At 45.5% G+C, this 15053-nt stretch overlaps 1 protein-coding gene and 1 long non-coding RNA gene across 2 annotated transcripts in view; one reads left to right on the top strand and one right to left on the bottom strand.

Annotated features, from left to right (window-relative positions):
• Positions 1-7618, bottom strand: part of LOC123361779 — a 28860-nt gene extending 21242 nt beyond the window's left edge. Inside the window, exons 1-2 of the long non-coding RNA XR_006576226.1 lie at positions 7489-7618; positions 4413-4471 (exon numbers count right to left, since the gene is read on the bottom strand). This is a non-coding gene — a long non-coding RNA (uncharacterized LOC123361779). The remainder of the gene's footprint in view (positions 1-4412; positions 4472-7488) is intronic.
• The window catches only part of DGKI (diacylglycerol kinase iota), a 293207-nt gene that overhangs the window by 264311 nt on the left and 13843 nt on the right, over positions 1-15053 (top strand). The window contains exon 29 of the mRNA XM_045001907.1: positions 11679-11716. Within this exon, the coding sequence (XP_044857842.1) occupies positions 11679-11716 (38 nt within the window). The remainder of the gene's footprint in view (positions 1-11678; positions 11717-15053) is intronic.

Genomic DNA, 15053 nt, shown 5'->3' on the forward strand with positions numbered 1-15053 from the left:
TGTTTAAATGGATTAGTCAGACATGCTATTTTACAGGATTTACATATAAATATGGCTGCTTTGTACATGGATGTTTTTTGTTTGGACAATTATAAAGGAAAATATAGCCCTGAGAGTGCTGAGAGGAGCAAATTAGCATGTCCTTCACTCGGCAAATGCTATGCTATAGCAACAGCCCACAAGAGGAAATTCTCTAGCTGGCTGTTGTTGCACGTCTTTGGTATTCTTACCTCCTTTTAGTCTGAGGAGTTAGCCAATATTTGGGGCCTTGCTGTGTTGTTTCTGTTAGCAGGCGAAATTGATTATATGTTAGGTATTTTTTGTTCAGTCCTGTTTATTTGCAAAGAATGTACACTGAACCCTGGGGCAAAAACCAAACAGAAGGCAGTTTCCTTGCTCAGAAATCCAAGTCTGTGTTTCTAACAAGTTCTGTGTCCAATAGAATCTCTGTCCCTTGGCTTCCTCTCAGGGCCACTCTCACCATTGCTTCCTTTTCCTTCTGCTGGCTTTCTGCCTCTCAGGGCATGTCTACACCGCTACGTAAGCCTAGAGTTAGTGGGACTTGAGTCAGCTGACCTGTGTCAGGGAACCCTGGGCTTCATTGTCTACATTGCATTTTAACCCTAGTGTGGCAGGGTGGACTACATCCAGAGGTCCCTTGCTGAAGGCCTCGTGTCCCTGCATCATCTTGCCCCAGAATAGAGCAGTGAGACGTCCTCCAGGCAGCCTAGAGTGGCTGCAGAGGAGCAGCCAATAAGAGGGGCTGCAGGAGTGACCAATAAGGGGCCAGAAGGGAGAAGGGCCAGATAAAAAGCAAGCAGCAGAACAGAGCCTTCAGTTGTTGTGTGGAACTTAATGAGGGAGGACTGGGTGCAGGGCTGGTTAGATGAACAGTGGGACCATGGAGTGCTCACCAGACAGAACCGAGCCCAGGGAAGGCTGCTGAAGACCAGGTGCCTGGCTGGTGGAAAGAGTAGCGGGGCCATGAAAAGGTCAGTGTGGGCAGGCTGATTCTGGGGGACTGAGCACAGAACCTGGCCAGACCAAGGTTGGCCCTCCTGGTCTGGTTGCAGACTGAGCCCAGGAAGGGCTGCAGAAAGGACACCAGCCAAGGGGACAGAGATATAGGCCCCAGTGGGGTTGTTGAAGGCGGCAGTGCCTCTGGGAAGAAGACTTACTGCTACAGCCCCATGCTATTACTGGGAAAAGAACTAGAGTGTATACCCTGGAAGGGGGAACAGTGTACGCGGCTCAGCCAGAGGGCTGAGTTGCTGAAGACCTGCTGAGAAAACCATTGGCCAAGAGTGTGAGTGTGTTGTGTGCTCGTGAGAGACAGGTGACACCCCATAGTAAGAACTAAAAAAGAAAAACAGGCTCACATCCAACCAACCAAAGCAGTGCCGCTGGTGAGAGGTGGGTGCTGTCTTGCTGAAAAAAACTGTGATTGCAGGCATATCGGCCAGAGAAGGGCGGTGCTCATGGGGGGGGGTGGGTGTTCACCCTGTTACAGCTAGGTTAAGGATTTTCTGACCCGTGCTTCAACTTAGGGCTCTGGCATCCACAGTGCAGTACACAGACCTGAGCCCAAGTAACCCTATCCCGGAAGGCCTAGCGATCCTCCCCATGTTAACACTTTAGCCCTATGAATATGCTGCACTGTGGGAAAACTCTACTGCCCACCCTGTTTCTTAACTGTAACTCTTTTGAGAAGTGAAATGAAATATTTAATGACCACATATGATCAGGACCTTGTTTCATCCTCTGAGATGAAAGACCTAATTCCAGCAGCACAGTGCCTTCTAATACCATGCTGGTGTTCAGCACTTACTCACCAACCCCATTTCCTGCAGGACATACTTCAGGCACTCCTTGAAAGTTTCACCATGAAATACATGAGTTCTAGGTTAGAAATTTTCTGGCAGTTAATGGTCAAAGTTAAATTTAATAACTGTCAAGAACCTGAACTGTATCACCTTCTGCAGTCCTGTCATACCTTGCAAGGTTGGGGCAAGTCAGTATTTCATGGTGAAACTTTCAAGGAGTGCCTGAAGTATGTCCTGCAGGAAATGGGGATGGTGAGTAAGTGCTGAACACCAGCATGGTATTAGAAGGCACTGTGCTGCTGGAATTAGGTCTTTCATCTCAGAGGATGAAACAAGGTCCTGATCATATGTGGTCATTAACTATTTCATTTCACTTCTCAAAAGAGTTACAGATTTTATCTACCTTGATTTTCTAGCCAAAGTTTAGGTAATTAAATTTTGCCTACACTGCCCCTGTAGTTAGACGTGGTAGTCTTCCTTTGCTGCTGTATAATGCTGTTTTGTCCCAGAAGTGGTTGCATTTCAACCATGGATAAAACGACCCATTTATAGAATGGGTACACTTCTAAATTTTCATTGGTTTGAAACCTTTCCAGTGCTATTTCCTAATTCTATCATGAGGAATTCCACTAGGAATGGTAGAAGCTTTCAAAATGATACAATTTTGAATGGCACCCGGTGCATATTAGTTTGTACAGTGGTGGTGGTGAAGGTCCAATGGAGAGAGGTGCCTTTTAGGTCCAGAGCTGGAAAACACTTATGCTATGAGTAGTAACTTTACTTGTACATGCAGTCCCATTGAAGTCAGCGAGACTGTTCATGTGAGTAAAGTTACTCATGTGTACATTGGCAGGGTCTGACCTTAGAACTGTAAAGTACTTTGAGTTGGTTGATTTTCTATTCTTACTGCATTATCAACTGACAATTTGTAGACGTTTTTATTTATACTGCTGGTATTTTTTATTTATTTATTTCATTTATGAATTAAAGAGATGCTGCCAAAGTCTCTAGGGCACTGGTTTTGCCTAACTCAGTGACCAAAAGTCATTACCATACGACAGCTAACGTATATTAAATGAATTATTGGCTAACCATTTTATAGTAGATGGGTGTCCCTGTCTAGACACAGCACCATTGGCAGTCTCTGCAAAGAGGTCAAAGGTTTGAAGAGACATGGAATATGAACTGTCCTTGGCGCCCAATCAAGAAAGTTGAGGCCTATTGAGAAGGCAGTCTAAGGAATCTAGCACTGCTGCAGACTGTGTGGTTGCCAATTATATGGATAAAGGACTTCAGTCTCCAGTTCTGTCTATCTGGTAGCTTTCATTTGCAGTAAATTCACTTACTCCCCCACCCCCAAATAAGTAATAAAACATTTCTGTTACTCGTTGCAAATGTCCATCTTGGGAAGAATCAAGAAAATAATGACTTGATTTAAATGTTTATTAGATCAAGTAATTATTTTGGACTCTTTAAGACCTGAAGGTATTTTTTGATATGATAAAACAATTGCATAATTCATGTTTTGTACTACACCAGTGACAAACATACTTTGCTCAGAACAAATAAAATTGTTCTCACATTTGTTTTTTTACTTTTTGTCATTACATTTTAATAGCTTTTTCATTTGATTTTGCCCTTTTTTCGCTATCGCCAATACCATATCTTTGCTTGTTTGGACCACCTGTTTTAAAAGTGGGTGAATTTATTATTGTATTGTCGTCGTCGTCGTTGTCGTCGTCATCATCAATATCCTAGCACACAGAAGTTCCAGCTGGGTTTGGGACCTCATTGTGCTAAGCTGTGTACAAAACATGTATGGTTCCTCCCCAAAAAGCAGACTACCTCTACCTGTTCCAGTATTCTAACAAAGCACTGAATTCTTATAGTTCAATCCATTCACTATAGCAGCGGTTTTGTTTTTTGGTATGTATGTGTGTATTTTATTTTATCTATGCAGAAAGATTTCATTCTAGCAAAGCACTTAAGCAAGTGCTTAACTTGAAGTATGAATGTCGTCCCATTGACTTCAATGGGGCTAGTCATGCATCAAGTTAACACCCTGCCTAAGTGCTTTGCTGGATCAAGGTCTGAAAAAGATCATATAAATTATTCTTTGTGACTGATAGCAGTCCACATTCAATAGTCAATCACATCACAATAAAGAAGGAGCCATTAGCCAATCACTAGTTATTGATATTTGCTGGGAGATAGGTTTGTTGCGCGACTTCTAGGAAACTTTGATTTACATCTAACTCTACCCCTTATCTTTTCAGAGTTGTAGCCACGGGTAGTCACCGTGGTTTGAATGAGATGAAATATCTTCCTTTTGAAAAGGAACTTTAAGGCAGCACTTGTTGAAATAATGGGAAGTATAAGACAGCTTGGAAATGGTATCACCAGTCATTCTTCGAGTGCAGGGCCATATGTGTATTCGACACATGGGAACGCATGCGCTCCAAGTGCCCAAGTCCAGATATTTTAACAAGCAATGTCCATTGGCTCACAGATGTGCAGTAGATCTCCTTATGCTTCCAAGTAAGGGAATAAGAGGCAGTGCAAGTCAATGCCCACTCAGGACCATCTTACCATCTCATGGTCTGCATTGGAATCCAGTGTCCTCTCCTGCTTCAGCCTTTCAGAAAATCCTGTAAATAAGATTGTAAATCGTTATTCTTTTAGCCTAGTACAGTTAGTTTTTAGTAAAGTTAATGTAGTTTGTTTCCCTGGACTGAGGTTTCCCTTCCTGCAGTTGGGGACTATGCCCAGGGGTCCTGGGCTTCAAAAACTGCATCCCCTGTCCTAGATCCTTCTCCGTCAGCAACAAATACCAATGCGGCCTCTACTGTCTCGATGAGAAACATTTTGCGCAGATTCTAAGGAACTGTTTCCACATAAAAAACCCCATACTGCAGGGTAAAGCATGATGGAGGGTAAAGCATGATGGGCAGCTGGGTCCTGGAGATTATCCATGAGGGATACTCCATATAGAGTTCCTTTCCCTCCCTCCCTCCCTCCTCACAAACCCCCTTCACAGTCTCCCTTCAGGGACCACTCTCACGAGTTGATTCTTCATCAGGAAGTGGAATCTCTCTTGCACTGAGGGGGAATAGAGTGTGTCCCACCTCAGTATCAAGGAAGGAGGGTTCTATTCTCCATATTTCCTAGTCACCAGAAAAGATGGAAAGAGGAGACACATTCTGGAGTTTCAACAACCGAATATCTTCATTTGAAAGTTGAAATTCAGGATGATTTTATTGGCATCTCCTCTCTTCAAGAAGGGATATGGTTTGTGGCTCTCAACATGAAGGACACATATTGTCATATAGACATTCAGCCCCCCCCTCCCCCCCACAGGTGGTTCCTAAAGCTTATGGTGGGCTCGGAGCACTTTCAATTCCAAGTCCTCCCCTTCAGACTTGCAGCAGCACCCAGAGTGTTAACGGAAGTTTTCTCCCTGATCGTGGCCCAGATAAGACATCAGCGCCACACAGTCTTTCTATATTTCAATGACTGGCTCTTGGTAGGCCACTCTTGAAAGGAGGTCAGGTTGACTATTCAGTTCCTGATTCAAAGTCTCGCAGCTCTAGGAATTTTTGCGAACAGAGAAAAGTCAATTTTATCCCCCATGAGGAAAATGAACTTTATAGGGGCAACGTTGGCCTCTGTTTCTGCCAGAGCCTTCCTTCCTGTAGAAAGATTTCAAATGATGCATAACCTCATTTCTTTGATTTCCCAGAGACCAAGGACTAGAGCAGGGATAGGTAACCTATGGCACGCATGCCGACAGCGGCACACAAGCTGATTTTCAGTGGCACTTACACTGCCTGGATCCTGGCCACCAGTCCGGAGGACTTGGCATTTTAATTTAATTTGAAATGAAACTTCTTAAACCTTTTAAAAACCCTATTTACTTTATATACAACAATAGTTTACTTATATATTATAGACTTATAGAAAGAGACCTTCTAAAAACATTAAAATGTGTTACTGGCACGCGAAGGCTTAAATTAGAGTCAATAAATGAAGACTCAGCACACCACTTCTGAAAGGTTGCTGACCCCTGTTATAGACTTATAGAGAGACCTTCTAAAAAACGTTAAAATGTATTACCGGCACGCAAAGCCTTAAATTAGAATGTATACATGAAGACTCAGCACACCACTGCTGAAAGGTTGCCGACCCCTGGACTAGAGTGTGAATGTGCCTATTGCTGCTAGGTCGTATGGCAGCCGGTACTTATGTGACACCTATCACCAGGCTTCATCTACGTTCTCTGCAGGCCTGGCTCAATTCAGTCTGCTTACTCAACAAACACCATATCAACTCCCCAGGTGACCAGGGTCATCACTTCCTTCACTTGGTGGTCAAACACAGACAAGGTACGAGTGGGAGTTCCCTTCTCCTCTCCCACTCCCACCATTGTAACAGATCCATCCCTTCTGGGGAGGGGCACACACCTGAAGAGTCACACTGTGCAAGCATGTGGACCCCATGGGAGGTCAGACTGCATATCAACATTATACAGCTGTGGGCAGTTTGCCTTGCTTGCAAGGCCATCTTCCCACTCATTTGCTCCATCCCCATCCAAGTGATGGCGGACAGTATTGCCACTGTGGTCTACATAAACAAATAGAGGAGTGGGATTTCACTCGCTTTGTCTGGAGGCAGTCAGGCTTTGGAACTGGTGCATAAGGCACATAATCACCATCCAGGCACACCTCCCAGAGGTTCACAACTATTTAGCAGACAATGTCAGCAGGCACTTCTCAGTGGACCATGAGTGGGAAATCCAGGACTCCATTCTGTTTGACATGTTCACATCATGGGGCACATCTTTATGGGACTTCTTTGTGTCACAAATGAACATAAAACTTCCTCTGTGTTGTTCCTGAGGAGCCAGAGGTGCGACTCTCAAGGTGACACTCTCCTACCATCCATAAAAAGTGGTCTCAGATATGAGTTTCCTTCCATCGCCCTGCTTCCACAGATGCTGAGAAAGATACATTGTGAAAAGACCAGGGCCATTCTCCTATGGGTAGGGCCCTACCAAATTCATGGCCATGGAAAAACTCGTTACAGGCCATTAAATCTGGTCTGCCCTTGTGAAATCTGGTCTTCTATATGCTTTTCCCTTGAACTATACAGATTTCATGGGGGAGACCAATGTTTCTCAAACTGAGAGTCCTGACCCAAAAGGAGTTGCAGGGAGATCGCAAGGTTATTTTAGGGGGATCATGGTATTGCCACCCTTTCTTCTGCACTGCCTTCACAGCTGGGTGATCGGAGAGTGGCGGCTGCTGACTGAGGGCCCAACTCTGCAGGCAGCAGTGCAGACGTAAGGGTGGCAATACCATACCATGCCAGTCTTACTTCTGCACTGCTGCTGGTGGCAGCTCTGCCTTGAGAGCCAGGCTCCCAGCCAGCAGCTGCTGCTCTCCAGCTGCCGAGCCCTGAAAGCAGCGCTGCTGCCAGCAGCAGCGCAGCAGTAAGGGTAGCAGTACTGCAACCCCACCCCCTACAATAACCTTGCAACCCCTCACAACTCCTTTTTGGGTCAGGGCCCCTACAATTACAATACTGTGAAATTTCAGATTTAAATAGCTGAAATAATGAAATTTACGATTTTAAAAATCCTATGACCATGAAATTGGTAGGGCCTTACCTATGCGTCCAGACAGTTTTGGTTCCCAGATCTTCTGTCAATGTCATCCTGTCCTCCTCTAGTCAAAATCCACCCCTTCCCAGAACTCCTGATGCAGGGCAGGGTCAAACACCCCAATCCAGGCTCTCTCCCTGTCACAGACTGATGTTTCGATGGGAGTCAGAAGTAGAGAGCTCTTGTTCATCACCTCTTCAGGCTATACTGAGAGTAGAAAACAATCCACTAGAACCTGTTGTTTGGATGAGCCTGATAGTGCTGCACTCAGTCTCTTCTATCATTTTAGATTACCTCCTGTCTCTAAAGAACTCTTGTCTTTCAATCCACTCATTTCGAATCCACCTAGTAGCCATTAGTGCCTTCCTCCCTCCAGTAGACAGGTGTTCTGTTTTTATGCACCCAACTATGACACTGTTCGTGAAGGGCCTTGTTCAGGCCTTCCTGACAGTCATTAAACTGACATCACTATGGGATCCTAACTACATGCTGTCAAAACTTAGTGGTCCTCCATTTGAACTCTTAGCGACATGTTCCATGTCCCACCTATCCATGAAGGTGGTGTTTGTAGTGCCCCTCACTTCGACCAGGAGTGAAGTGGGAGCTCCCATGATGGACTCTCCCTTTATAGTATTTCAAAAGGACAAAGTATCCCTTCACTCTCAATTTCTACCCAAGGTCTTTTCTGAATTCCATCTTAACCAGTGGATTCACTTACCAGTCTTTTTCTAAAACCCTATGCTTTGTCTGAAGAGAAGAGACTTCACTCCCTCAGTGTCAGGGATGCATTGGCCTTTTACCTGTAAAGAACCAAGCTCATCAGGAAGAATCTGAGACTCTTCTTTGTGACAGCAGAGTGATCCCATGGTCAAGCTATATCCTCTCAGAGGATTTCTAAGTGGGTTTCTGGCTGAATTATCAAATGCTACAAACTGGCTTGCATCCCACCTCCCACTGCATGAGAGCACAGGCCACCACGGTAGCATCCCAGCAGGAGGTCCCAGTGCAGGACATATGCAGAGCAGCCACCTGGAGCTCCATACACATGTTAGCTAGGCATTATGCTCAAGTCTAGGCCTTTGCTGCGGATGCAGCAGTGAGCTCTGCAATACTGCACGTGTCTTTGTTGTTGGCTTCCTTGCACCAGTCTACAGTCTGAGTACTGCCTGTCTATCACCCACAAGTGGAATACACATAGGGACCATCACTTGAAGAAGAAATGGAGGTTACTTGCTGTAACTGGAAGTTCTTCGAGGTTTGTAGTTCCTATCTGTATTCCACTTCCTGCCTCCATCCCCTCTGCATTTGGATCTGGATTGGATTAGCTGTGAGAAGAGGAATTGAGGGGGTATTCACCCACACTGCCTCTTATACCCTGGGAAGCACAAGGACTTCTGCTGTACAAGTGCTGGCCAACGGACGCTGCTTGTTAAACTCTTCAGACTCGGGTGCATGCATACCCACGTGTGGACCACACATCTCAAAGAACTTCCAGTTAAAGTAAGTAACCTCCATTTCCTGACTCCTCATTTTGTGGGGAGGACACAGTATTTATATGAATGTCTTATAGAAAATACAAGTAACTCACAAGACAGCCATTCCGAAGGGGTCAGATTTTCCAAGGAGACAAAAGACAAGACTTCTATACAAAATGAGCAACAAATAAACACAAGGGGCCAAATTCTGCTGTGTTGCACTGGTATAAATCCATTGAAGAAAGAGAAGAAACACTGGATTTAAATCCAGTGATGTGAAAACCAAGTCGGAGGCACAACATTGTATTTTCCCAACTCTGGCTCTTATCCTTTGCTTTCTGTCTCCTTCTTTACTTAAGAACTTTGTGCAGCTGCCAGGTGATTTATAATACCTAGTTTGTTAACCAGTGCCCACTCAGAAACTGCCTTAAGTGCTGCAGGATAAATATGAACTGTGATTGTAGCATTGCTTTCCAAATTCAGAGCTCTGCTGGGTGAAGTTTTGCTTTTCCCCACTGCTACACAGCCAGGGGATGAAGTGAGAAAAGGTCCCCAAATCTCCTGCACAAAAATGACATTGCTTAGGCAATAGAAATCCACCTCTTGCATACCGTGCAGCTTTCCTTGTGCTTTAAAAGAAAGAAACATTTGTTGGTTTCTCCCTTGTCTCCCCTGCAGTGTTTAAGTCTTTTGTGATGTTATTCCTGGAGTAGTAATGAGCTCCTTGTGGAATAGTCACCATGGAGTTTCCAGTGCTGTGTTTGCAAGATAAAATACTATGATATTGTTTTTCTTATTCTTCCTTTAGGCCCTGATTCAGGAAAGCATCCTTATCCAGACAGCACTTAAGCACATCCTTAACTTTACACTTCTGCCTAAAGTTAAGCACGTACTTAAGTGCTGTTCTAAAACAAAGATGGGCTTAGGCACTAACATGCTTTTCTGTCTCATGGGCCTTAATACAATTTTTTTCCAGAAAGATTAGTTCACTATTGATTTTTGCTGTATATGTAATGCTAAGAGGAGGGAAAGAGAAGAGAAAATAGCTCTGTGGTAGAAAACTTGTATCACCCTCACTTATTTGTGATTACTTACTGCCCAGAGAGTGTAGAAACTCTCCTGTGAGTTATATAGTTCAGTTATGACCAAAATACCTGGAACTTTGGTCTCTTCCCACCCTCTTTTCTTGTAATCTGATTAGGAATGGGGGAGGCAGTATATGAGGATTCATAGATTCCAAGCCCAAAAGGGACCATTGTGATTATCTAGTCTGATCTCCTGTATACCAGAGGCCATAGAACTTCCCCCAAATAATTCCTTTTGAACCAGAGCATGTCTTTAAAGAACATCCACTCTTGATTTAAAAATTGCCAGTGGTGGAAAATCCATCACAGCCCTTGGTAAATTGTTCCACTGTTAAAAACAGTGGGAAGAGAAAGTGACTTGCACTTTCCATCAGGAGCAGAATCAGGAATGGAACCTTGATCCCCAGTCTAGCATCCTATCCACTGGCTCCCAGCTAATTGTTTGTATTACAGAAGTGCCTAGACACCCCAAATGAGACACTAGTTTCACTGTGATCATCTAGTCTGACTCCCTGCATACCTCTCCTGACCTATAAATCAATGTGGCCTACTGGGTAGGGTGAGACATTGGACTGGGAGATCTGGGTTCTAGTCTCAGTGCTTCCACTGACATGCTGCATGACCCTGAGTATCTTACCTCTCTGTGCCTCCCTTTTCCCTCCCACCCATTGTCTGTTTATTGCAAGTGCTGCAGGGGCTGTCTCTTATGATGTGTTTGTGCTATGCCTACTAGAATGGAAGCCTGAATCTCAGTTGGGGTGTGTAGGGACTTCTAAATAATTAATAATGCTCTGCTTTCCCGTTTGTTTATTTCTGAGTCTTCTGCTATCCACTACTGGGACTGATTGTTCATCAGTATAAATCTTGAGAGGATCCCAGGAAGGACCTTCTTTGCATTCAGTGTTGGCCTATCTGTGCTCCCATTTAAGTGAATGGGAGTTTCACTGTTGACCTCAGTTGGAACAGAGTTAAACCAATTCTGCAAGCACATTGCAAATTACCTAACATGTTGTAAGTTGGCCATTCAGAAATTGAGGCACACAAATTGAATGGCCACTTTTGAAAACATTGGCCTAAACTTTTGGTAGTGTTTGACACAATATAGTTTATACTCCCTCCCCGATTTTGTAATGTTTGCCAGAGGGTATGAGTACACTGGAACTGGAAGGGGTGATTCCCAGCCCAAGGAGACACCCATACTAGCTCTGATAAAGCTAATGCAGTAAAAATAGAAGTGTAGCCACTGTGTGGCATGCATTGCAGGAGGGACTAGCTTCCCTGAATATGCACTTAGGGTCTCGGACAGGACTGTCCTTGGGGTGGCTAGCCTATCCCACTGCTCATGCTGCTGTAGCTACGTTTCTATTTTTAGCACACTAGCTTGATCAGAGCTAGCACAGGTGCATCTGCTTGACCTGGAACTTGCACTTTCAGCTCCAGTGTAGCCATACCCAGAGCATGGTTCTGGTGATTTAAGATTGTGTCACTAGAATGCAAGCTTGTTGGGGCCAGGGGACCTTGCCTCCTATGTATTTTTAATACTGTCAAGCACTGTACTCATCTGTGGAACTATGTAAATATTAATTGTACTGGTGTCCTTATCCCTGATGTTAGTCTTGTCTTTTGTCTTTTGCAGCACTTTTGCAAGCAGTAATAGATGGCGATCTTCTAAAGGTAAGTACAGCAAGCTGAGTTTCTCCCTCTTCTCAGCTATTTGCAGCTGTGATGGACTATGAGTTATAGCAGGGTTAGGCAACCTATGGCACGCGTGCCAAAGGCAGCACGCAAGCTGATTTTCAGTGGCACTCACACTGTCCGGGTCCTGGCCACCAGTCTGGGGGGCTCTGCATTTTAATTTAATTTTAAATGAAGCTTCTTAAATATTTTAAAAACCTTATTTATTTTACATACAACAACAATAGTTTAGTTATATATTATAGACTTATAGAAAGAGACCTTCTAAAAATGTTCAAATGTATTACTGGCACGCGAAAGCGTAAATTCGAGTGAATAAAAGAATACTTGGCACACCACTTCTGAAAGGTTGCCGACCCCTGAGTTATAGTCTACTCCTCTCTCAAAACATAAACATACTACTGTAAAGATTGATAGTCAAATGCCACTTGCAGGGCACATTGAATATTAGAGGAACAATAGCCAAGTGAGATATGATTAAAATTCAAGTGAATATAATCTGGTGTTATACTGCACCTTTCATACTCCAGAAATCCCAAAGCACTTCATGGAGCAATGGGTTGATTACACAATGAAATGATTATGTAGGCAAATGCAGTGCTGAGCAATACAGTATCACCAACCCAACCTTGCACATAGGGCCGCTCTAGGTTTTTTGCCACCCCAAGCAAAAAAAATTTTAGCTGCCTCTCATCCCAGCCCTGGGCTCCTCCCCATACCCCCTGCTGCCCCAGCCCTGGGCTCTCCCCCCCCTCCCCCACACCCTGCTGCCCCAGCGCTGGGCTTCCCCCTTCTCCCCCCCACCAGTGCCCTCCCCCCACCCCGCTGCTGCCCCAGCCCTGGGGTCCCTCCTTCCCCCCCACCAGTGGCCCCCCCACACACCTCCTGCCACCCCAGCCCTGGGCTCTCCCCCCCACATACACCTGCACCCTCCTTCCGCCCCAGCCCTGGGGCACTGGTAACTCGCTCCCAGGGCGGGTCATTCAGCAGGAATTTTGGATGTGCACAGAACACAGACAGGATTGGGTCCCATATGGTTACAGAGCTGCAGTAAAGTGGAACAATTTTCAGCTTGTGTGATTGGAGGATATCTGGATGCATATTATAGGACTGTCCTCCATAAATGAGGAAAAGTTGAGGTGCCTTTATTATTCTTTTGTTCCACTCTTTCTTTCTATGGGGAATTTGCCAATGCAATATCACTGTCTTCCTTTTAAACAAACAAACAAACAAAAAGGCAATGGCTGTTGAAAATAGCAATCCCAGTCCTAATAACCACTGGGAAGCATTTCTTGCTCAATTTTATCCTACTTTTTCTACAGCAAGTTACAGTGGATCAGTATATTTGATTTGGGAGAAATGAAGTAACAGCTGCCCAAACTGAGCTTGAGCAGTCCTGAATTTTGAGGTGTTCAAATCTGGAAGGCAGATGCTGGGTGTGTGTGTGTGGGGGGGGGCTGTGGGCTCCGCAGGGGAGCACAGTAGCATTTATGCAGCAGCGTGTCTGGAGCTGCACGGAGCTGGACACACTGGTCTGAGTGGCACGGTAAGGGGGCTAGGGAGTTGAAGAAGGGATAGGAGGTTCCGGGGGGGCAGTCAAGCGACAGGGAGCAGAAGGGGTTGGATGGGGTGGAGGTTGGGGGGGCAGTCAGGGGACAGGCAGCAATTGGATAGGCATGGGAGTCCCAGGGGTTTGTCAGGGGACAGGTAGGGGGTGGGGTCCTGGGGGGAAGTTGGGGGGGGGTCTCAGGAGAGAGCAGTTGGGGACAAGGAAAAGGGAGGCTTAGATAGGGGGTGGGGTCCCAAGGGGCAGGGGTCCCAAGAGGGGGCAATCAGGGGACAAGGACCAGTGGTGCTTAGATAGGGGGTGGGATTCTGGGGGGCAGTTAGGAGCAGGGGCCCCGGGAGGGGGTGATCAGGGGACAGGGAGCGGGGGGGGGTTGGATGGGTTGGGGTTTCTGTGGGGGGCAGTCAGAGGGAGTGGATGGTGGCAGGGTGGGGCTTCACTCCCCCTGGAGTGTCCTGTTTTTTGAATGTTAAAAAATGGTCTCCCTACCATTCACAGCACTCACAGCACGCTGCCGCATGAGGTCCCCCTCCTTCCTTTCCAGTTGGTAGTGGCCAAGGGAATGCTGGGAAACGCAGTTCTTTCCCTGCTCCAGGGCTGGCTCTATGGGCAGGGAGCTAACCAAGGAACTACAGCTCCCAGAGCCCCCTGTTGGTTCTCAGCTCCCATGCCGCCCCTGCAAATGGGCTGCCCCAAGCAGGTGCTTGCTTTGCTGGTGCCTAGAGCCGCCCCTGCTTGCACAATAAAGCCTGTTTTACTGAAAGGGGAATGTTGGTCAGAACACCAGATTTGCCCCCAATTCTTTTTAAAGAGTGTAAGGATATTTGCAACTTCCACCTAGACAACTACAAAGGTAGGAAGAAGGGACTTCAGTTTAGCATTTCTTGATCTGATAGAGGACACTTTTGATATTTTATCAGTCTCTGCTCCCTTTGCACTGCACTGTAATGTCAGTATTAACTATGAACCAAGTTCTTTGGATATTCAGAAGGGCTTGAAACCCAAGAAACCTTGGACCAGCCCTAAGTGTCAGCTATTGGGAACTCTCTCAGGAAGCAGAAAAGGGGGCAGAGGGAAAGTGTTTAATTCCTGTAAGTGTGACGCTTTCTTCTGACAATTGCAATCCCTATTTTTCAGCTGCTAAGGGTACATTTATGCAGTGAATAAAAACCCCATGCTAATGAGTCTCAAAGCCAGAGTCAACTCACTCAGGCTTTGGGGGCTAAAAATAGCATTGTAGATGTTCCTGCTCAGTCTGGAGCCCGGGCTCTGAAATCTAACAATGGGGGTAGGTCTCACAGCCTGGGTTCTATTTTTTAGCACTGTAGCACAAGCCTAAGTCAGTTGACCCAGGCTCTGAAACTCGCTACCACTGTTTTTGTTTGGTTTTTGTTTTTTTTTTGTTTTGCTGTGTAGATGTACCCTAAGTGGTTGGGATTTGCAAACATGTCCCTGAATTTGAGTGAGTATTGTGACTAACAATTGCAACATTAACTGGAAAAAGCCTTGAAGCTATCTGAAAAAGTGGCAATTCTGTTACTCCTGATCTTTGCCTATAGAAACACACCTCTGCCCCCACTTTCCCACTGGCAACAGCAGTAGCAATGATTCACTGTAACCACCATTTATTTGTACAATATTGCTTTTTCCCTCATATCACATTCTATTCTGGATTTCACAGCACGGTTTCCCCATCCCTTAAGGCTACTGTAATTTATAAGATGCAACTCTCCCTTGAATCTTCTGCAG

This window comes from Mauremys mutica, chromosome 1 (assembly GCF_020497125.1).
Source record: "Mauremys mutica isolate MM-2020 ecotype Southern chromosome 1, ASM2049712v1, whole genome shotgun sequence".
Lineage (NCBI taxonomy): Eukaryota > Metazoa > Chordata > Testudines > Geoemydidae > Mauremys > Mauremys mutica.